General features: G+C 41.3%; 1 protein-coding gene across 23 annotated transcripts in view; it reads left to right on the forward strand.

Annotated features, from left to right (window-relative positions):
* The window catches only part of Crem (cAMP responsive element modulator), a 66,742-nt gene extending 49,722 nt beyond the window's left edge, over positions 1-17,020 (forward strand). For 7 of the 23 annotated variants that reach the window (XM_038332600.2, XM_038332604.2, XM_038332603.2 and 4 more), the window contains 3 exons: positions 7,710-7,745; positions 10,570-10,726; positions 15,896-16,514. In XM_038332600.2, the coding sequence (XP_038188528.1) occupies positions 7,710-7,745; positions 10,570-10,726; positions 15,896-16,040 (338 nt within the window). In that variant the 3' untranslated portion in view covers positions 16,041-16,514. Of the gene's footprint in view, positions 1-2,635; positions 2,773-3,334; positions 3,561-7,709; positions 7,746-10,569; positions 10,727-15,895 lie in introns of those variants that run through there. The other 16 variants (XM_038332601.2, XM_038332624.2, XM_038332608.2 and 13 more) reach the window with 11 other exon arrangements.
* The last annotated feature ends 7,245 nt before the right edge of the window (positions 17,021-24,265 follow it).

The raw sequence follows: 24,265 nt of genomic DNA on the forward strand, positions 1-24,265 counted from the left end.
GAGAGTACTACTCTCAAAACCTAATTACTCCCAGTACTCTTGCATTGGGATTAGAATCTTAACATAGGAATGAGGGATTGCGCTCTCATTGCCTTGTAGCATGGTGCCAGACTCCACTCAGAATATCAGTGAACACTTGTTATGTGCTAGACAAAGTCAGACTCCACTCAGAATATCAGTGAACACTTGTTATATGCTAGACAAAGTCAGACTCCACTGTGTAGCCTGCTACTTCCTCTTACGTAGGCCTTGCTCCTTCACAGGCCTTCCCTTCGTCCCCTCTGCTGGCATGTAATCCTGTTTCTTTCATTTCCTCTCTCCAGCCTTCATATCTTCTTGTCCTGACAGGACCCGTCCCTTAGCTTCTGTATGTTATTCTGGTTTCATTTTACATAGCACTTCCTCCAGGAAGACTTCCCTGACTTTACTACTCTGGCCTAGGCAACCCCACAGTTCCCATTGCACCTCTTAGGCAATGGATCACATGCACTGTATCCTGCCTCAATGGTAAGTTCTGTTTACGTTACAGCCTTTAGTGTCTATTAGCAAGATTTCTGTCATGTGATAAATGTGTACATTTTCCAAATAGAAGTAGTGTGGTGGCTCATGCCTGTAATCCCAGCACTTGGGATTATCTATCTGAAGACCACAAAGGGAGGCCCTGGTCAAAAGAGGAGAAAAAAAAAAGAAGGAAAAAAAGAGAAAATAAAGGTCTCTGTCTCTAAAAATGTTGTTATATAGTCTGTTCAATAGTTTAGTGTAGGGGCTATACTAAAACTTTATTAATAGCAATAATCAACTTAGAAATGACCCATCTCCCCTCCTTAAAAATGACTATTTTTTTGTGTGGGGGGGCATATCACATACATGTCAGAGGACAGCTTCCACCAGGTAGGTCCTAGTGATTAAACTCTGATTGTCAGCCCTGGTAGCACAGCCTTTACCAAGTGAGTTCTATCGTGGGCTAGTCTCCCAGTTTTTCCAGTAATATTTATTCACTGTCAATGTGAAAGTTTAAGGAAATATTGAGATAAAAATAAATGTGAATTCTGAAATTGAAATAAGAATTATTAATATTATTTTAAACCCCAGAGCCTTAGGTGTACCAGATGGGAGAGAGCCCCTGGTGAAGCCCTGTTGAGGCTGGCGTTTGTGCTGATTCTCCAGGCCATCTCATCAGTTACAATTCCAATTCTAGAAAACCATTAGAACTATGGATGATCTGAGCCCCATGCCCCTCATATACACATAAACATAAAGTCCTTGACTTTGGTGCAGCGAGCTTAATTGAACAAAGTAAAAATACAGCATTCAAAAGCAATTATTACATCAGATGTGGTGGCACACACCTTTAATCCAGCACATAGGAGCAGAGGCAGGTAGATCTCTGAGTTCCAGGCTAGCCAGGGATACACAGTGATACCCTGTCTCAAAGAAAAATTATTGACCATTTATGACATATATACACATCATTAATAGAAAGTCAGGGTGAGCTTTAATCATACAGCAATGATTTCCCCCAAAGGTTTATTTTACTTTATATTTTTAAAAGTTTTTAAAGATTCATTTATTTTTATTTGCATTGGCGTTTTGCCTGTAAGCATGTCTGTATGAGGGTGTCAGATCCCCTGGAGCTGGAGAACAGACAATTGTGAGATGCCATGTGGATGTTGGGAGTTGAACCTGGGTTCTCTGCAAGAGCAACCAGTACTCTTAACTGCTGAGCCATCTTCGTTAGCCCCAGAAGAATGGATTTTTATAACCTACTGGGGAACACAAAAAAGAATGTCTTGTGAAATAACATGTCATATTTTTATTTTGTTTGCTTGCTTTGCTTTCAGTAAAGATGAAAAAATATTTCAGAATGTAGGCATGGTATACCTTAGAATATGTGCCAGCTTTGTGTCTGACCTTGGTTTTGTTAAAGTTTCAATAATGGTCCAGCTTTTTATTTACTGAAGTCTCACCAAGTGATCCAAACAAAATTTAAAAATTATGAGTAATAATTTTAGTTATGAATTTTAAAAATCACAAAACTTCAAGGTATTAAACCGAATCACAAAATTCTATTTTTATGGGTTAGAAAGAGCAAGTATCAGCAAGTTCACACGACTCTGGCAGTTAAGGAAGATGATGCAGCCCACTTGCTGTGCTGGCACAGTGAGCTTCTCAGCTATCAGCCTTTACACACTTGAGGGGAAAGAGCATGGTCCAGGTCCCTCTGGGAATAGTTGAACTTTATGGTGTGGTGGCCAACAGAAGTGGGACCGAGTGAGCAGAGACTTCCAGCTTGGGAAAGTTAGACGTGTCTGTGAAGCACAGTTTTTTTTTTTTTTTATATTGACTCACAGGTTTTTTTTGTTGTTGTTTTTGTTTTTTTGTTTGTTTGTTTAGTCTCAGAAATGATTTCTTCTTTGAGTTCTGAGAAACAGATGAGGCTCATTTCTTCCTGTGTCCGCAGCTCCATAGCTACAACCCATTTTATTTTTGCCAGAGCCCGTCTGAAAAGATTTTCATGTAAAAAACGAGAAACGAGCTTTCGGATGGTTTATTACAGGAAGAATTTTTAGAGGGCTTTGGTTTCAGTGAGCTGCTGGGTGACAAAGCAAATTGATGGCAGTGATAGGCTGGTGATGTCATTGTGATGTCAGTACTCCTACTTATCTTACACATGCTTGCTAGTTTGGAACACTTTATTTTGAACTGTGCTGCGGCCAACAAGACCACTCTGTATGCAAAAGCCCAACATGGCTGTAACTGGAGATGAAACTGGTAAGAACTTAAAGGAGGGTTTACATTAATTCTGCAGGGTTTCCCTTTCCTGTAATATAGCGTTTAGGAGTTTTTAGGAACTTGGAGGTGTTTTAGAAAGTGTGGTTTCTTAGTTGCTTATGCATGTGAGGTTTCTTTCAGCGTACATCCGCACGTTCAGCCTGCTTTGTTAAGCCATCATAGTGTGAATGTTTCTTTATACTGCGATTGTTTCTTTGCTCTGGGCTTTTACTGCTCGGTCGGACGAACGTGGCAATCTGAGTCCCTCTCGCCCTGCTTTTCTCTTCCCCTTCGCATATTACTCTTGCCGTTCTGCCTCACTGAAATAAACTAATATTTTATCTGCAACCTGTTGCAAATTCAATCTTACCACTTTAAAATATCCGATGTCCATGTTGTAAACATTTGAGGTACTAGGTACTAGCTAGCTCTACATCGGCTAGGAGAAAGCAGCGTGCTCTGAATGGACATTTTCCAGCCTGCTATTTTTTTCCTCCTGCCTTTAAAAAAATGGTCCGCTCTTCAGCTAATTGAGTTCAAAGGGCTGACGTCATTACATTTCCTGGAATCGTGTTTCAGCGGGGAAGTGGAAAAGTTAAACTCCATGTGAGCTGCACATTGACGTCAGCTCCGAGTCATGTTGTGATTTAGTCAGTTCCTTTCTGCTTTGTCAAGCGCTGCGGACTGATCGCAAGTTTGTTAACTAGTTCACCACCGCCTCTGGCTGCGGGAACGTCCTCAGACCGAAGAGCTTTTCTCGTAAGTCTGACTTTAGCATTTTTCTTGTGGTAAGTATCTGCTTGAAGATGGGGAACACATTAGGACACTTGTAATGCTTACATGAGCGCAGCTCAAGGGTTGGCTGACAAGTTGTAAAGTCGTGCCTTCTGAGAGGCTGTCCTTGCACCTGCCTGGTGACAAGTGGGCTATATTTAGGCTGAGATTTTGGTGCTTGCTAGATCTATAGGAACTTGGGATTCAGAGTGCCCTCTAGTGTCCAGTGGGGGACGTGCTTGCCTTTCATTGTTTTCTCAGCCTCTTCTATTTAAGCTTTGTAATCTGTTCACTTGGTTTTGCTTTCCTTAGTTAGAGATAAGTGATTTTGAAAGACTTGAGTTACCAGTGACCTTTGTATGGTTGCAACATTGTTTATTCAGTTGGATTTATTTGTAACCTAGTTTTGAATTTGCAGTTTGAGAATGAAGAGGATTATGTGCCCCCCCCCCCCCCCCCCCCACAATTTAGCTCGTTTAGAGTCAGTGGGTCTCAGCCCTCATCCTGGATTGACTTTTGCCTCGACCAAGAACAGCTTGCACTGAATTGTTTATGAGACGGTCTTTAAGGGGCTGTTGTTTTGTTAGACAGTACTTCTTGTGAAATCTATAGATGTGCTGTAGATTGCAGAAGCTTTGGGGTGACTGAGATAACAAGACATTATGTAGCATCAATCTTAAAACCAAAGACATTTTTTTGTGCATTGGTTTATTTTAGAAAAATTATTGGTTGATTTTTTTTCTTTTGACTAAACTTTAAATTTCTATTCACCACTGGACTTGTCAGAGCAGGAGGGAATATAGTAATGCAAAAACTTATTGAAATACTGGGTATATTTAAAGTGAATAATTAAGGAATGCCATTGCTTGTGATTACATATTTATATACATTTGTTAATAGGATGAACATATCATCTTTGAAGCATTTTATTCTTCTAGTTTGTTTTACCAGTATTAAAGCCACAGCTTTAAATTAAAAAATTTCAAGATACTGAAACTTACAAATGTTGAGCAATATAGATCATTTTCACAGACCTGACTTTAGTTTGGAAATGATTATTTTCATGAATTTGTCACTTCTCACAGGAATAGTGACATTTTTAAAAGTGCCATATTGAAAGAAATAAATGAAATTTCCATCCTTTATTATTAATGAGTGAGAACTGCACATGACTTGGGAACATTTTTAGCAGCGTAGCAGAGGCTACACTAGGCCTCTGGATTCTTGGCTATGAGTTAGTCTGGGTTGTCAAGGCAAGGACAATTTTTAGATCAGTGCCTTGGAAATCTTTGCCCACAATCAGCGTTTTGTATCATGACATGTGGCATGTTTTTCTTACTCTGGGTTTATATAAAAACAGGTTTCCTACCCAACAGTAACACAAAGACACAGATTTCTTTCTAATTTCTTTCTTTCTCTCTTTCTTTCTTTCTTTCTTTCTTTCTTTCTTTCTTTCTTTCTTTCTTTCTTTCTTTCTTTCTTTTTGCTTTAAATGTTAGCTCGTTCAATGGAATTGATTTTATGACCCATGGTTTATAGTGTATGCCTGAGATTCAGACCTAAATCAGGCTTCTTATGTTAATGACTGTCCTAGAAAAGACACTTGCAGCATCTCTAATAGGATCATGGGATCCAACATACAAATGATATTGTTGCTGGGTGGTGCTGGCACCTGGCTTTAATTCCAGCACTTGGGATCTGCAGAGGTGGGTGGATCTCTGTGAGTTCAAGGCCAGCCTGATCTATAGAGAGAGTTCCAGTACAGTCAGAGTTGTTACACAGAGAAACCCTGTGTCAGAAAAACAACAACAACAACAAAAAGAATGATATTGTTGATTTTGTTGGCTGTAATTTAAATTTGTTTTGTCTTTTTTTGGTTTTATTCATAATTGATTATGTTAGGAGCTTAATTTCCTGTCTTAGACCCTGGATTCCAATGTTATATTCAAGAGCAGTTTCATAATTGTTAAACAAACTTTTCGACTATTCAGATTTGGGAAATATTGTGTTAATATTTGATGTAGGAGTACAGGGAATGCATACCACTTTTGCAGTTCTGTTAAGAAAATTTGACATAAGGGGATAGTTTTGATTAGAGTTTAACTTTACAAGTTGGTATTAAAGCAATTTATACTTGTATTGGAAGTAGATAGAAGAATAACCTGCCTTGTGTTCAGTAAGGCCTTAAAGCTCATAGAACAGCTATTGTGCTGTCTCCACTTGGTGAATACATTTTAATACAATGTGTAGGATAGTTATTTTACTTTCTCCTTGTCTTATTTACCTATCTGAATATATTGCCTAATAAAGTAACTATGTCAACACTTCATTTGTGTAAAATATATAAAAACTATGTAAGATATTTATTATAAATAAGAGTAAATACAGGCGAAAGAAGGAGCTATCAAAGTACTCAAATTATCAAGTAGACACAGGAAGAAGGAAATACAGGTTGAAACGCTGGAGGCTTACATGGAGGAAGCCACACCAAACACTGGAAAAGGAGAAGCGTTTTACATTTATGCTTATGGACCGCACAGGGCGTGCCCTACTGCATAGGTGGTAGTGATGTGAGGAAATGCGGATCAGAGTTGGCAGGTACTCTTCTGAGTTACAAAGCTGGCCAGCAGTGAAGCAGCTCTGGTCTTCACTATCCTTTGGTGCTGCTCTCAAATTCACTGGACACTGATATATAATGTAGCTAATGGAGCATGGGTCATAATAGCATGCTAGACACAGCTAAATGAAGCTAGCACCACTTTAAGAAATCAAAATGGGTTCCCCCAGGCTAGTATTCTGATAAGGCAATAGGGCATTTATTTGTCTTTCTGTAGGACCTTGAATTTCAGCTTTCATAATTACCTGTTTTTTTTATACATTTCCTGACTTTCACTGAATAAACAACCTAAGAAGTCTCTTTATGTGTAACTTGGGTTGAATATGGTAATTATTTGACATTGTATATAAATCCATCAAATTATCATTGTACAACTTGAATATATATAATTTTAAATTGTTGACTATACCTCAAATAAATAAAAGTTGAAAATATTTATTTAAAATTGATTTATTATTAGTTTATGTGTGTGTGTGTGTATGTGTGTGTGCAGGTGTGTGTGAACACATGTGCAACTCATGCCATGGCCTGCATGTGGATGTCAGAGAACATATTTGAAGAGTTGGTTCTCTTCTTATATCTTGGGTTCTAGGAGATCAAATTCAGGTTGTCAGGTTTATGTGACAAGTACTTTTATACCCTGAACTGTTTTTGCTGGCCTTAATCTGAAAACATTTAGTGACTTAATTCTGTATGGTCTACATGTTTTAGGACTTGAAACATGGTTGAAAATGCTCACTGCTTGCTTAGTCACTTTTTTTGTAGGATTTTGTTTTTCCACAGAAAAAGGAGCAACGGGAAGGGAAATTTTCTGACAGAGTGGGACACAAGGCATGGAGAGGCTTGATGTGGGAACTAGGAGCGCTGATGTGCTGCTTAAGAGGGAGAAAACTGGGGGAAGGGGCAAGGAAGGTGCCAGTAGCTTTCTGGAGCTTTAGAAAAGCCACTTTTCCTCAGTTACAAGTATGATTGCTAAGTTACCCATATTATCTCCTGAGCTTTCCACATTGAAATGACATAAACGTAGGGACTTTGATATGTTTGGTGGTTCATGTTCATGATCCCAATACTCTGGAGGCTGGAACAGAAAACACCAAAGCAAGCCAACAAAGCCTCTTGTATTCAGTCAATGTGCACCTCGATAAATAAAAATAAATTGAATAAAATGACAGTCCTTTGGGGGTGTTGATGAATAGCTTATCTTTGGAAGCTATCAGAATTGGTGATATTTGGGGATATTTGTTATGTCTCTGTTTCTGTCTCTGACTTGTTTTTCCTAAGAACTAGGAGTCATGCACTTTGATTCACAGACTTGTTAGAAGGGGAATGCCTAAAGGGAAGGGTTATTGGTGGTGTTCTAAGCCTTTTAACTAAACATAGTGTAAGTATAACTTAGAGAACTGTCTTTCAGACATGAAGGGAGGGATTGGAAGGGAACCAATGCATCAAGTGTCTGCTGTGTACCAGGCACTGAGCTAGACATTTTGAGATATATTATGGGGTTTCTTGTGAGTATGAAATGAGATAATGTATCCCCATTTTACAGATGAGGAGACTGACCTTGCCCCAAGTCACATGGCTGGTAAGTGGCAGAGCTGGACTATAACCCAGACCCCAAATCCAGTGCTTTTTCTTCTGTACCCTGTTAGAGCTTGGCAAGTGAGGTATGAAGTTCATGATCAGAATTGACAGCTCTAGGAATTATTTTTCATGCCAGGAGTTAGATGATCGGAAACATCAGAACCCCCTGCCTCTGAGCTGCTATGTTAGGTACATGTGACATGCCTTAAGAAAGAACAGTGCTTTTTGTCAAGACATGTCAGATTGAATGAGCATGTGGCATCTCATGGATTTACTGTGTCTGTGTTAAAGATGCAGCTGCAATAAAATGTCCACATCCATAGCAAGAAGCATATTAAATACTCCAGATGACAGCATGTCTGTGCAATTTCCCAGGGAGTTTAAACTTGACTTGGTAGGGTATACATAAATCCATTAAGCACCCTGCATACTAAGTCCTCTGCTAGGTTCCAGAGCGTAAAGTGCAAAGATACCATTCTTGACTTGTCTGGAAGTTCTTGCCTCCCTGAGAATAAACTTGGAGTATACTATTACAGCAAAGCATATTTTTAAAATTATCTTCAGTTATGATTTTTGACCCCTATACATGACCTATGGCTTCTCAAAAAATAAAAATGAAACTCTAAAGTCAGGTGTGGTGGCACCTGCTTATAACCCCCAACACTTAGACTGAGGCGAGGAAATTGAAAGCTTAATGCTAATCTGAGTTATATAGAAGAAGTTTACCTAAAAAGCCCTTGCAAAAATAGTTTGGACATTGTTAGTACTTAGATGGGAATAGGAGTTGGACTTTATAAATAGTGCATGAATAAAATTCTGTCACCAGAGAATGTAGGATGGTTCTTTGAAATTACCACTGAATTTATAGTGTTAGGCCCCGATGCTAAGATAAACATATTCTTGTAACTTGTTTCAAAGAATTCTGACATTTAGATTCCCTCAAAATAAGTCTCTTTCCCCCATCATTTTGGTGTACATCACTAAGATTACATTTGCATATATAGAATTAATCCATTATTCAGTGAAAGTATATCTATCATTGGGTCGTTGGGTTGAAACAGGAATCTATTTTAACTCCTAATTTACACTAATTCCTATTTGTTGATTGAACTATTGAGTTGTGATCCTGGACTTGTGTTAGAACGAATAGAATGAATACCGGAGCACAGTGAAGTCAAGCGTCCCTTCTCTCTCAGCACTAATGCACCCAATACATCAGCCCTTGCAGAGGCAAAGCAGCTAAGCTGTTGCCCAACAGGTTTGAAGAATGCCTCATTTGGGATCACCCTTGTCCCTATGCTCCCAAGTCTGGCTCTCCAAGGGCAGCTGTGGCTTCTGCAGAAAGACAAAAGGGTTTTTGTTTGTTTTTTAAATACTGTTTCTCATATCCATTGCATCTGTGAACTGTCTCTGCCTGTCTTCCCTTAAAAAATGAAAAGAATGCCCTTAACAGCTTTTGTACATCCTGTTTCACATATTACAGAAAATAGCCAATGTATACATTGAAAATACTCCCTTTCCTGACGTGCTCTCCCTCTCTTTTAGAAAAGCGTCTTTATTTAGGGTCTGGCAGGGATAGGAAAACCCCTCACCCACTCTGCAAATCTCTAGTATTGTTTATACCCTTGTTTATGAGCAAGAACGACTGGAAGCAGGTGTGCATTCAGGCTGCCAGCAAGACACAAGTGCAGGGGTGTGTAAGCTCTGCCTTCGTCACTGGTTATTGTGCTGACTTTAGGAAGCCAGGCAGTTTGTAGCCGGGGCATTGTTTCAGCATTTATTGACTTGTAACCTCCTTCCTCATATGTGGGTAAAGAAAAGGGGGAGGGCTGTGGCCTCCTGTTTCAGCCCTTATCTCCTCTCACAGGATGATCAGCAGAATAAGAAGATGTTAATTAAGCTGTCAGTTTATCTGTTTTCTTCTTAAATGTTTAAAACTTGCACATCCGATGAGATTTCCATGTGTGTACTGTTTGCAACTGTAATGAAAATAAATTTAGGACTTCCCTCAAGAATCCAGTTTACTGTTTTTCTTCCATTTTTCCTGTTAACTTTAACTGAATCTATAGCCAGTTAGATCCCTTTCCTCGACTTAGTCTTTTATCCCCCCCTTTTTTATTTTTTTGTAATTGAAAGGCTTTGAATATTTGTTTCAGGTGTAGGCACAGGGAAGTCCTAGTTGGAACGTCCAGAGGATGGCTCTGTCCTCCTTAGAGTGTTTGTGATGACATATTGGATCTGCCTTTTACTGGTATGCTAGGATCTCTGTGAGCTGGTTGTGAAATAGCTGTCATGAACAGTTTTCAGTGTACATATATATTCACACACAAAATAGACCCCATTAAAGGCAGTCCTCAGATGCTCGCTGTTTGTGGTAATCTCCAGCTTGTTTCCATTCGTGAACATCTCCTCTCAACTTGCCACTGAGTGAGGTCACATTGGCGTCTTTGATCTTGCCATAGTGGAAGTGTTTCTGCTGTGGATCTCACCAGACTCTGCAGAGCAAGGCTCGGAGTTAGCAGCACATCGCTGATGCAGCTAACTGAACTGTAGTTGGAAAGCCTATCTGCTTTAACCTGAGAGAAGAAGTGCTAAACTGTGCTAGGACATTCTCTAAAATGTGAAGAAGAAGCTAAAGTATTTGTTGCTTTGTTCCAATTTGATAATTTCTTGATATTTAAGACCCCTATAATACTAAGAACAATCATTTTTGCTTCTACCAATATCTACTAACATCTATAAACTATACTATTTAGGTTAATTTTATGTGTAGTATTAGCTAGTGAAGTGGCGATATAAGCTTATAATACCTTGTTTCATTGCAGCTGCCACAGGTGACATGCCAACTTACCAGATCCGGGCTCCTACTACTGCTTTGCCACAAGGAGTGGTGATGGCTGCCTCACCAGGAAGTCTGCACAGTCCCCAGCAACTAGCAGAAGAAGCAACTCGCAAGCGGGAGCTGAGGCTGATGAAAAACAGGTAAAGTACTGGGAACAGGCCAGTACTTTGGTAGCCACGGTGGGAAGCACCATCTGTGTGGTGTGCTCTTAATGGATTAGCCTGCTCTTGCTAAGCCATTTCTCAGGTTCAGGGTTCTGTGGCTTCTTGTGTGTGCTCATGCTCTGCCTGTGATGCTGGCTTGTCTTCTGGTGAGTTCGTGGTCATTTCATAAGCAGGAGATACTTTCCTTTATATTGTAAGGGTTGTTAAAAGATATGTTATTTTTTAATACAGTATTATTAGATTCTTGGTTATTAGTAAAGCTTGATTTATATATTTTGCTAAAAATATATTTTATTTTAATTTAAATTTTAGCACCTCTTCCCCAAATCAGTATTGTGGATAGAACCTAGGACCTAGGGCATGCTAGGTAAACATCTAGATACATCTCTGACCCTGAATTTTTAGCTTCTTTATTAGCAAAATAAATTTAAGTGTTAAAGCATTTTATATTTTATCCTTTTAGCTATTTTGTATTGTTTTTACTCCATTATGAAGCAGTACATGCTCTTTTGACAAATTCTAGTCAAGTATAAATACAAAATAACAAAAATCACTCATGCCCCTGCCATATAGGTAGTTAGTGTTATAGTAGGTGTGCTTGCAATCTTCTCCCTCTGTCCTCCTGCCTCAGCTTCCTGAGTCAATCTCTTGAGTACCACTGCTTCTCTCATTTACTATTGCTCCATGGAGCTGTGTCATTGTTCATACATTAGCATATCATATTATAAAACAAACTTAAATAATATTTTATTTGTCATTTGCATATTAATTTTTTAGTTCTTTTTATGGAGAATGATACAACTTAGTTTAATTTTCAAAAAAGAGTTTCCCGGTATAATTTGTTACCTGTTCTTCATTGTTAAATTATATTCTTATTGTAAGAAAGCAGTAAGGTAGATTCAGCTGCTTTGCTTGTCTGCGGCAGAAGCAGACTGTGGTCATTGACTATCCAATGTTACCAACCTAGTTAATCTACAGATTTGGCAGCTGAATCCCTGAAACTCACTGTCTTATAAATAGGGGTCCGACTTAGGTGACTGTGTTCACTGCATTAGTGGTCCTTTAAAAGACAGTTGGGGTGCTAGAAAGATGAGTCAGCAGTTGAGAGAATCTAGTGTTCTTGCAGATGGCCTGAGTTTTGCTTCCAGCAACCATATCAGAGGGCTCACAGTACCTTGTAACTCCAGCCCCTTTTATGGCATCTGTAGGCACCCATGCATGCATGCATACAGACACACACACACACACACACACACACACACACACACACACACACACAGTAAGGACTGGAGAGATGGCTCAGCAGTTCAGGGCACTTGCTATTCTTGCTGAGGACCTTGGTTTGATTCCCAGCTTCACATGGTGGGTTTCAACTGCTTCTGACCCCATCTCAGGCAGCTGCTGTCCTCTTCTGGCCTCTGTGGGTATGAGGCAGGCATGTGGTGCACAGACATAAATACTGGCAAAACACCATACAGATAAAAATAGAGCTGGGTGTGGTGACACACACCTCTCATGCCAGCACTTGGGAGGGAGAGGCAAATGGATCTCTGTGACTTTGAGGCCAGCCTGGTCTTCACAATAGAGTTCTAGGCTAACCAGGGTGACAGAAACAAACAACTACCACCAATACAACAAAAGAGTTTATAAAAAACAAACATAAATCTTTTTAAAGATTCAATATGATATACTGTGTGACTCCGTAAGACCAAACTTACTGCTTGCCTAGATCATTGTATGGAGTTTGTACACTAGAAGTAGGATCATAAAAATAGAAACATTTGTCAATAATTTGTCTCAGAAATCCAGAGTGGCTGGGGAGACGGTGCAGAGCACAAGAGCACTTGCTGCTCTTCAGAGGACCCAAGTTTGGTTCCTAGCACGCACATCAAGATGCTTAAAACTGCTTGTAACTTCAGCTCCGGGGCATCTAGCGCCCGCTCACAGGCACCCATACACTTAAGACATTCTCTGGCTCTGTCTCTCTCTCAAATGCATAGAAAAGGCTAATAGGTGGAGCTCACAAGACTACCTCGTGTTATGACTGCTTTGTTAATACGTAAGCCATGGGATAACACACACCTGTATTTAAACTATATAATCAATAACTAATATTTTGGCTACAAATAGCTAAGGGAAATAGAGGCTAAAATATCTAGTCAGGGTTTTGACCTTTATGGCAGGGGTAGAGGTATGTGCAGCCAGAACAAAGGTTCATGGCATCCCGGGGACCAGGCTTCTCCTTGATGCTGCATCTTCAGTGTGTACAATTGGCTACCATGAACACACCTCTGCTCTAGATGGTGTCAGACAGGAAGGTGGGAAGATGACTATGGTCAAAGAGTGCAGCTGGCTCAGTTGTCTTTTCAGAAGATTCTTTTCTAGAAGACATTTATGGCAGCTTTTACCTACATTTCTTTGGCTATAAGGACTTCTAAGGAGCATTGCTTAGCACTAGAATTACACTGGAGAACAGCAGCAGCCGGTGGCTCTTGATGACTCAGTGTCGGCTTAGCAAGTTTCCAGCGCTTGCTCCTCCAGGTTCCTGAGTTTCACAGCTCTAGTGAGGTCGGGCGGTCACTGTCTCACTCTGCAGGTAATGAGCTGGAGTTGGAAATGGCTCAGTGGCAGTTGGTCAAGGTCATAGAGCCAGAGGAGCCAGAAGTAGGGTGTGCTGTCTAACAGCTCTTTCCCCCAGAGCCTTCCTCTACCCTTACACCAGGATCTCCTCAAATAACCTTGGTGCGAACCTTCACACTGGACTAATGGAAGGATGCAGATTTTGTACTTAGCATGAATGAGCTCATATATTGGCTGATGTTGATAATTATATCCCTACCATAGTGGTCAGCAGTAACTTTTATTCCTTTGTAGCCTGGTTATTTTGTCTTTGGCTTTGAGACTGTCTCACTGTGTAGTCCAGGCTGACCTCAGACTTGTGCTCCTCCTGCCTCCCGTCACCTCCTGAGTGCTGGCAGTACAGGTGTACAGCCCTCTGGGTTCTTTATCCTTTTCCTGTAGTTCACCTTGTCCTTTCGTCCCCATGCTGAGGGTGGACTCAAATTCAGGCCTGCAAACTGAGCTAGCTATTAATAGTAGAAGCAGGTGTTTTCCACAGCTGAGAATACTTAGGAATGTACCAACCTCTTGTGTGACCACTTTGTGCCGGGGACATTTTGACTCTGGTTACTTCGCACACACAGTGTAAGATGTGAAGTGTGGATATTTACAGTCAGTAGTTCAGTAAGCAAGAGTTTAAAAGCTAACCACCCCACAACATCGCTATCATGTATTTAAACTTTCATTTAATGTTTGTATAGAAAGATTTAGAATTTAGCATATTTATTTACTAATGAAACATAGAAACCTATAAATAAATTTGAGTTGCATTCTCCAGCTGGCAGATTTGTGTGCGTGGACACGCTGTTGCTCTTGCTGTGTTCCCCTGGATTGCTAGAGCCACTGCTTGTCAGTCTCCTTTTACTTTTACCTGCTTTAGTTTTTCATTACCTAGTTGTCCAACCTTGGTGAACTCACTCTTGGTTAGGAAATGGGCTGTTCTTTCCCTGCAGTCCACTGGGATTTCAACATTCCTTTTCCGCTGACTTGCATTGCATAGAGGAAACAGAAATCCAGTCCACGAGAGTCAGTTCTTCTAAAAATGCAACAGTTGACTGGTCTATTGCATGTGTCACCGTTGGGGGTTAGTATTGCCGACCAGCATTGAGGCAATGGTATTTAGACATGCAACCTTACCTTTGTGAAATTCAGCTGAGTGACAGTGACTGACAGTTTCTGAGATCTGAGCACTCCCAGATAAATCTTTATCAGAGGGCCTCTCCTGTAGAGGAGTCAAGTGAAAAGTGAAGTCGATGCCATCCTATCCCACTCTGAAAAAAAGAAAAGAAAATGGGGACAATATTAGCTATTGTTTCCTGTAATCATGCACGAAAGTGATTAACTTGTCTTCATTAGTTTTAGTCATTTGGTTGCTTGTTGATCTCTCTTTTCCCTTGGATTGCTTAAAGTTCTGTAAAATGTGTTTAATGTGCGTACAATGCGGGTGGTTAGAGAGGAGCACAGGAGTACTCTTTCCTTAGCTAGCCTCTTCCATTCTTAGTTATTTTATTTACGATAGGCTAGGATATATGCTAGACTAGCCTTGTGCTTATATAGTAGCTGTGGCTGCCCTTGACCTTCCTTTTATTTCCTAAATTACTTTCTAAATGTGTATCAGTGTTTGACCTGAATACATATCTGTGCACCACTAGTGTGCTGGTGGTCATTGTAACCAGAAGAAGGTGTTGGATGCCCTGGAACTGGAGTTACAGGCAGTTGTGAGCCATCATGTGGGTGCTTGGGATTGAATCTTCCAGGTCCTCTGGATGAACACCCAGTGCTCTTAACCCCTCCAGCCCCTGGCTTTGTGTTTCTTATTCTCCTGTCTCCATCTCCAAGGGCCAGCTATGCAGACATGCACCACCATGCCAACTTACTTTTTCATAATTTTAATTGTGGTATTCTGACACTTGTTAATTTAAATTGTCGGCATTGTTAAATTCTGTGTCATGTTACTCATTTTTTAATTTTCACAAGCACTGCCATCAGCATGTATGTGTTTTATTTATTGTTCTAATTTATCTATGTTGTGTTTTTTATGCAGAAAAATGTCCCTGGAAGTCAGGATTGATCATTGTTGTTGAGATTTAGTCTTGAAGCATACAACTGTTCAATATTGGCACTTGAGATTTCATAGGATTCTGATAATCATTTTCATCAAATGAAAATTTCTCATTGTGATGAGTATGTGTATCTTTGGACAACCAAAAATTAGCTGAGAGGATTGTGAGGATCTGTAAATGTCTTAGTAGAGCTTCAGCTGGGTGTGGTCCTCTGGTTGTTGTTTATTGAACACAGAGGGTCATTCTTATTATGGCACTATTTGGGTAAAACTGCCAGTGCTCTTCAGTTGTTCTGTTGTTCAAAACAAGGCACGTGTTTTGTTCAGTTGTTGTGTGGCTTTGTATACCTGTCCTCAGGTCAATTGGCTGTTGATTGGGGAGAAGGGGGGCAGATGTTCACGGAGCCACTCTGGATTGTGCTGGGAGGTTGTTCTTGTAGTCATTTGCCTTGTGTTGGTTCCAGGGAAGCTGCCCGGGAGTGTCGCAGGAAGAAGAAAGAATATGTCAAATGTCTTGAAAATCGTGTGGCTGTGCTTGAAAACCAAAACAAGACTCTCATTGAGGAACTCAAGGCCCTCAAAGATCTTTATTGCCATAAAGCAGAGTAACTGTGTTTGACTTGGACCTTGTTTACTGTGAAGTCTAATCGAGGCAGGCGATGCAGCATCCTCCTAATGGCCGCGTGGACTTGTAGATAGGTCACTTAACCCTTGCTTAAGAATCCAGTTTGGTTTAGGGTATGAATTGGGAATACTGTTCCATGGGTTGCAATGCAGCTCTACTTAAATTACCAAGCTTGCTTTATTGTCAATCGCATGCAATATATGTTTTGTTTGCCCTTCTGCTTCTACTTTTTCCAGGGAAGCTGCTAAAGAATGTCGCCGTCGAAAGAAAGAATACGTAAAGTGTCTGGAGAGTCGAGTTGCAGTGCTGGAAGTTCAGAACAAGAAGCTCATAGAGGAACTTGAAACCTTGAAAGACATTTGCTCTCCCAAAACAGATTAGTAGAAATATTTAACTATGAACTGATTACAGCATGTACAGTTGCTTTTGAATGCAATACAATATATAGCCGGCAAGAATTATGGCTTTTTCCTTTGTATCATTCATCTGACTTTCTAACATCTAACATTCCTAAAATACTTTATTGTATTTAATTAGCTCTTACCTCTAAGGTCAATTTTCTTAGAAGAGACAAACTGTAAAAAATGTATGTAACAAATTCTTAAAATGAATTATTTGTAAGACTTGTTTCAGTGCAACATATTCGCAGTTCCCAGTCTCTCTGTCATGAATAGTGTTCTATGCAATAAAAATTTTGCAGGTTTTAAGAATCATTTTAGGAAAGGATGATCAAAGGCAGTGCATCCAGCAGTACAATAAAATCAAACCACAGAAATACCTCAGGAAAGAATGAGAGGAAGTGTATCTTGATGACATGGCTATGTGAGAAGAATAGCCTAGAAATGAATTTGTGCATTTATAGATTTTTATAATCGTCACTTTGTAAAGAAAATATTGTATTGCTGTCCTTGAATGCCATAGTTGAAGACAGTTTTCAATAGAACCATGTTGGTTGCTCTTTGTAGTATTTGGTGTTTCTTTAAATATCTGAACATTTACTATAGCTTTCTGCTGTGTATGTAGAAGTTTGGTCTGCTTCACTCTTATCCAATGCAAGACTACATATTTTTATTATCTGGAATGAGTTCCAGGAGTATGAACTTACTGCTACACTGGGTCACAAGCCTTGCAAATACTGAGTCATTTCATCAGGACAGCTGCAGAGTTCTAGGGGCGGAGTTGAGTGCAGAGCACGTGCCTAGGATGTGCAAGGCTTCATGCTCAGTCAGCAGCACTCTAACAAAACTGAGTGACAGTGTTTGAAAGGGAAGGCCTGGAGCTCTGCACTGGGTGGGAGGCTGAGATCAGAGGTCAGCCTTTGTGCTGCACTAGGCTTCCTGCAGATGGTCTGGAAAGTCCCTGCTGATGATCTTCCATTGTCAATTATTACTAGCGGCTTCAGGTACGTTAAAACCTAAACAAACAACGCAAGATCTAATTTTTTTCTTACACAACAACTTGAAGTCTAGTTAGATCAACTTTGTTTTGTTTTTTGGAATGCATTTATCATCTAGGTCCAGGTTGGTCTTGAACTCACAATCCTCTGGCCTCAGCCTTCTGAGTGCTTTACTTACAGATTGGGCCAGAATGTTCCCATATGATGTTAACCATATGATGCTGTCATCTTTCATTCACTTGCAGTTACTGACTGCACTACTGCTGGAGTCCACTGTAATTTCTGTTGTTGGCTTCTGATTTGTTAAGAATCTGCCCCACCTCCCTTGGTTTTGATAAGGGATCTGGTAATGAGTAAAGGGAAGTACAAACATGGGGAGTGGTAGCAGGCATTCGCTGCTCCCGTCATGCTTTCCTCTCTAAGTCCAGCTGGAGGTGTCTGGTCTGGCTTTGCTGTCATGATAGAACCCCCACAGAACAAACTAGTTTAGCTCACAGTTCCAGGCTGTGAGTCCGTCAGACAGAAAAGCCAAGGCAACAGGCATTTGCAGCAGCTAGTCACATCCACAGAGCAGAGCAGAGAGAGAGAATGTATGCAGCTCTTTTCCTCTGTTCTGGCCCAGTTCAAGACTCTCAGCCCCAGCGAATGGTGCTCTCTGTAGGGTATTCATTAATATAGTAAGGCAGTCTCCCACAGACACGCAACCTCATCATTGGACAAGATTTCATTGTGACTCTCTCCCCAGGTGACTCTCGGTTGTGTCAGGTTGACAAACTAACCAACGCAGGGATAGAGATGGCTTGGCAGTTAAGAGCACTTGCTGCCCCTCCCGAGAAGCTGTGCTTGGTTCCCAGCACCAACAACACTGTGCTCAAAACTGTTTATAACACCATCTCCAGGGGATCTGATGCTGTCTTCTGACCCCTGTGGGCATCAGGCATACATGTGGTGCATATACATACATGCAGGCAAACCGTTTATACACATAAAAACAAATCTTAAAAAAAAAACTCCTAACCGGTGCTGGGCTGGAGAGGTGGCTCAGTGGTTAAGAGCATTGCCAGCTCTTCCAAAGGTCCTGAGTTCAATTCCCGGCAACCACATGGTGGCTCACAACCATCTGTAATGCGGTCTGGTACCCTTTTCTGGCCTGCAGGCATACACACAGACAGAATATTGTATACATAATAAATAAATAAATATTTAAAAAACCCTCCTAACCACCATGGTAGGAAATGCCAGTTCGGGCTTTATTTTCAGTTTCCTTTCCTGTGCTCTTCAGCTCTGAATTTCCTTCGTCACCATTTGTCACTTCCTCTACAGGGAGTCGAGGAGACAATACAGGAAGAAAAAGGGAAAGGAAAGCCCCAGGTTTCAGGTGCAGTCCAGGGACTGTGGTGCAGTTGCCTGCTGAGAGTGGTAAGCATGGGGAGAGCCGCAGGAAGTGGGAGAGGAGTGTGGAAGCTTGAGGCAGTGGGGTGTAGAGATCCCAGGCGGAGTGCAGGACCCGCACTTCACCCACAAGATTTAGCTTCACTTATAAAATAGGAGATGAATTTTTGTGCATGAATGTCTGTATGTAATCTATAAAATCACATTATTTCAGAGGATAGAAACTGGTCATCCACTCAAGGCCAGTGGCTTAAACAGTAAGGCAACATTCTTACCTCACAAACAAGCCCACATGCAGGAAATCCCACACCTTGCTTAATCCAATCAGTTAACAGTGGAACTTGGGCTACAATCTCCTCATCCAGTCTGCACCACACCTCCTCACCTCCTTGCTGGTTCCTGATGCTAAGGTTGATGGCATACTTCCAGGCAGCAAGATTGGAAAAGGGAGACACTCCCAGCAGCCCCATTTTTGTTTGGTTTTGGAGACAAGACTGTGTCTGGAAGAGCAGTAAATAGGCAACTGGCAAAGACTTGTGTGGATAGAGGGGAGCTTCAGAGCATTCATGACATGGGGACAGCTGTGAGAGGACTGGGATCTGAGCCAACTCTCAGAGATGCATAAGAACTTGTATTCTTGTTCACCTAATTGGTTCCCTAAACCAAGTCTTTGCTTCTAACATAGAATATTCCAGTTGTGAGCAGCAGTTTGGAAGCTTCCTTCCCACGAGCAGTGCAGTTCCTGCTCTTCAGTGTCCTGTGGAGCCTAGAACTGCCACTATGTCTGCCACTGTGTCTGTGTTCTTTTAAAAAAAACTTACAGGTTTTAGAATCTGGAGAATCTGGATTGTGCAAATTTCTCATCCTGAATTGTGAGGGCACACCATCTGATTGTGTTGCCGCATTTGGTATTTAGACTAGGAGGACACAGAAAATGCCTTACGCTGCTATGTGAATGCACGTGACTGCTGTGCTTGCACCAGACTGAGAACTCCAGCATCATTATACTTGATGTCGATGGATGGCTGCTGTTTTATTGCCTGATGCCTTCCTCATCAGCCACATGTATCAAATTTTCCATGTACTCTTTATGTTCAGCGCTCACAGTCTTTTATGTGTGTAAATGACTCTTAAAGCCAGCACATTTTTTTCTCATACACACCAAAAACTAGTAGTTTTGACATGTGAGACAAGCATAGGTGTCACTAGTTGGCTATCTATGATATATCAAGTTTCATTCTGCCTTGTAGCTGCTAGTTTTTCAAAACTCAAATGAAATGTGCTTTTTCATTTTTTGAGATCACTCACGTCCTAGTTTTGTTTCTATTGCTGTCATATTATACCGACAGACGGCAGTTTTGGGCAGAAAGGGCTGTTTTACCTTCCAATTCCAGGATGTAGTCCAGCATAGCAGGGAAGTCAAGGCAACAGGAACTTGGAAGAGTCACTTCACATCCACAGTCAGGAGCAGATGCCTGGCTAGGTTCTGTTCATTTCACACCTACACAGTCTAGGGTTCCAAACCAAGGCATAGTGAGGCCACTTCCAGGTTGGATCTTCATATTAATTAAGGCAATCGAGACAGCCCTTCCCTCCCAGAAATGTCCACAGGACAGTGTTATCTGGACAGTTCCTCACTGAGACCATCTTCCCAGGTGATTCTACATTGTATCAAGTTGGCAATTAAAAGTAATGGTCACATCTTGGCCCTTTTTGAACCTGATGTGCAAACACGTTACTTTAAGCTATCACATTTGTCTCATAAAATAAAGGCCAACTCAAAAAGTCGCCAAAGTCTTTGAAAGTCCAAAATGTCTTATAAAATGAAAAAACAAGCTATACACTTTACACAGGTAACGTACAGAAAAAACATCCTTATTCCAAGTAGGAAGAACTGGCTATAGAGAAGGAACAGTCATGCCACTACAGTCCCAGAAGCCGGCAGGAAGAGCACCAGGTCTTGCAGCCACATGTCCAGCATGTGGAGCTCACAGTGCAGTCTTCTGTGTTCCATCTGGCTCTGCCACGTGCAGCACACACAGCTTCTCTTGCCATCGTAAGCCAGCTCCACAGCTGTATCCCGTTCTGGAGAACATCCCACAGTCTTGGCATCTTCAGTGTCCTAGTATCTGCATTGCAGCTGAGGCTTTCCTGGCATCTTCACACAGTAGCTTCGCAGGGTCTGTTTGCAGTGACTCTCGCCCCAGCTGCTCTCCAGGATGCCCTCAGTCTTGCATCTTTCATACTTTGAAAACCAGTGCCACATGGATGGCACATGGCATTACCAAGTTCTGCTGTCACCTTGGATACGGCCGAGCCTCCTGGGACCGTAACTGTATATATAGCTTCTGTGTGCTGACCCCAAGGTAAGCATGTTATTGATGTGCGAACAAGGTCTCTCTATGGTGGTGCCGATCTCTGTTAATTACAGCTGCTTCTGCAGCACTGGCCCAAATTTGCTCTCACCTCAAAATTTTCTCTGCCAAACAAGCTGGTCCATTGTCTTTAAATTCAGCTTCAGTAGGTTTTAAGAACACGGAATGTAGCCTGATTCTCGTCTAAAATATCACAGGAATGGTCCCGGTCCAGCCCTTGTTTTCCTCTGAGCTTCATGAGCCAGGCTTCTCCTGCCTGCACCTCTCTCAGCAGCACTGTCTTCCAAGCTGCCGTAAGAATAGCCCATGAGGGGCTGCAGAGGTGGCTCAACGGTTAAGAGCATTGCCTGCTCTTCCAAAGGTCCTGAGTTCAATTCCCAGCAACCACATGGTGGCCCACAACTATTGTAATGAGATCTGGTGCCCTCTGCTGCAGGCACACATGTAGGCAGATCATAAAAAATATAAATAAATCTTAAAAAAAAGAATAGCCCATGAGTCTCTTCTTCCAGAACCTAATGAACCTAGTTCAACATAACAAATGCTTCTATCTTTCTCTGACAATTCTAAAGCTTAAAAGCCACGTGGTCAGGTTTGTCACAGCGTCAAGCCCACGTTCTCATTGTTGGTTTCTGTCCTGGCTTCATTTCTGTTGCTGTGATAAAATTGCCTGACGAAAGAGTTTGTCTTAGTTCACAATTCCAAGTTATGGTCTCTCATAGCAGGGAAGTCAAGATGGCTGGAACTCCAGATGGACACACCACATCCAGTCAAGAGCAGAGCAAAAGGAGCTCATGCAGGTTTGATGCTCAGTTCCGTTCTTTACTCCCATTCAGGGACCACACCAGGAGATCATGCTGCCTGCTTTCACACTGGGTCTTCCTCTAACAGTAAGGCAGACCAGACAGCCCCATTTCCCTTAGATATGTCTACAGGTCAACTGGACTTAGATAATCCCTCTGTGGTACTCTCTTGATAATTAATACTAACACACAATTCTAAAGAAACATATGAGATTATGAATGGTGTATGTGCATGTGTGTGTGTGTTTGCTATACAAGGGATATGTTTTTAAATTAGATTTTGAGAATTTCATACTATGTTTAGGTTATATTTTTACCCCCAATTCCTCTTCTCATTTTTACCCACCCAACTTTGTATCCTTAGGGGAAAAAAAAAAACTATCAACTACAGTTTGTGCTACCCATATACTCTTTGTAAAAGAATTTTTAACTCTATTTATTTTTATTCATTTATTCATTCATTTATTCATCCATTTATTTATTTATTTATTATTTTTTGGTTTGAGGGTGTTTTGTCTGCATGTGAGTATGTCTGTGTCCACCTTTGTATATACAATGGCTTAGGAGGCCAGAAGAGGGCATCGGAGTTCCTAGAACTGGAGATAGTTGCAAGCTGCCACGCAGGTGCTAGGAATCCAACTCTGGTCCTCCGAAAGAGCAGCCAGTGCTCTTAACCACTGAGCAGTATCTCTAGCTTCCCCATGTACTCTTGTTTGACCTTTCTTTGGAATGTGGTTGACCTACTAGGGGTCACACCAGTAAAGAAAACTGACTCTTCATATCCTAGCAGCTACTGATTAACAACAGCTAGGGGTGAGTCTGTGTGTCCACCTCCCCACTCAGTTCTGGGAATTTTGCCTGAGTTGAACTTGTACAGGACATTTTCATGTAGTCACAACCCCTGTGAGGTCATATGTGCAACTTGCATTCTGTGTCTAGAAAACAAAATGCCTTTATGCATTATCTGTCACCACCTCTGGCTTTTAAAACCTTTCTGCCCCATCTTCCCCTGAGCCTTGGGAAAAGAAGAGGTGATATATGTGTCCCATTTAGGACTGAGTACTCTGAAGTGTCTCATTCTCTGCACTTTGACCAGTAGTGGGTGTCTGTGTAAATCTCCATCTATTGCAAAATGAAACATTTCTGATGAGGGTTGAGAGATGCACTCATTTCTGAGTGTAATGATAAGGCACTAGGGTTTGATTAACACTGGGATCATTTAGCGGAGCAACAGTAGATTCTCCTCCATGCCCCAGGCTCCTGGCCAGGTGCTAAATTCTGACTTCTTATGCAGCAAGTCTTAAATCTAACCACAAATGGTTGGTTACTGCCATGGCATTCCCGTGACCATTGCACCCGTGGGCTTGCCTTTGCTAGACAATAATGACAAAAATGAGTCCAGAGCCAGTAATGGGTTGCTTCTTTTGGAGCTGTAGGCCAGTACGGGCTCATAGATCCCTAAACTTATTGTCTATTGCAGGTTCTCTTGGTTACCCTCCAGAACTTGATGGTAAGACCCTGTGGCCTCAGATATCACACAATATTAGTCATGGATCGTGGAGAAGTCAAGTTGATACTGACCCAGAAGCTTCATTTCTACTGGCTAGGTTGCCCTGTGCTAGAGGCTGCTGTGCATGTGAGCAGGGGAGAAGAGTCACCACTACTCTATGGAGCGGTGACTCCTGAGAGCCACAGTATATTCTAGTCTGCACACTTTGTGACCGTTTCTATATAAACTGTCTTCTCATGCGTGTCTTTCATATTACATAATATTTTTTTTTTGAGATAGGATCTTTGTGATTAGTCTCTGGCTGACCTGATATTTGCTAGGTAGCTCAAGTTGACCTTGAATTCATACGGTTTCTTTCACTCCAGCTTCCTGAGTGCTGGGCTTATAGGCATTATGTCACCTCACCCAGTATTCTAGGAGCATAAATCTTTTTAATGCACAGATTGTGTGTGTGTTCTATGGAAATCAGAATTCCACATGCTGGCCAAGCATTCTGCTATATAACTACACTCTCTGCCCCACAAACCATTTCAGTACTGTACTTGTTATCGAGAGATTCTTTTGCCTAGGACTACCATGTGACAGTTTGATTATGAGATTTAAGAGTCTTCAGGGCCAAGACCGTCACACACACAGTTCTCTCAGGAAATGATGAGTGAAGGGGAGAATGGACTTGCCTTGTTACACTTGACTGCACTTGCTCAAATACCATGAGCTTGGGTTATTTCTAATT

Source organism: Arvicola amphibius, chromosome 6 (genome assembly GCF_903992535.2).
Source record: "Arvicola amphibius chromosome 6, mArvAmp1.2, whole genome shotgun sequence".
Classification (NCBI taxonomy): domain Eukaryota; kingdom Metazoa; phylum Chordata; class Mammalia; order Rodentia; family Cricetidae; genus Arvicola; species Arvicola amphibius.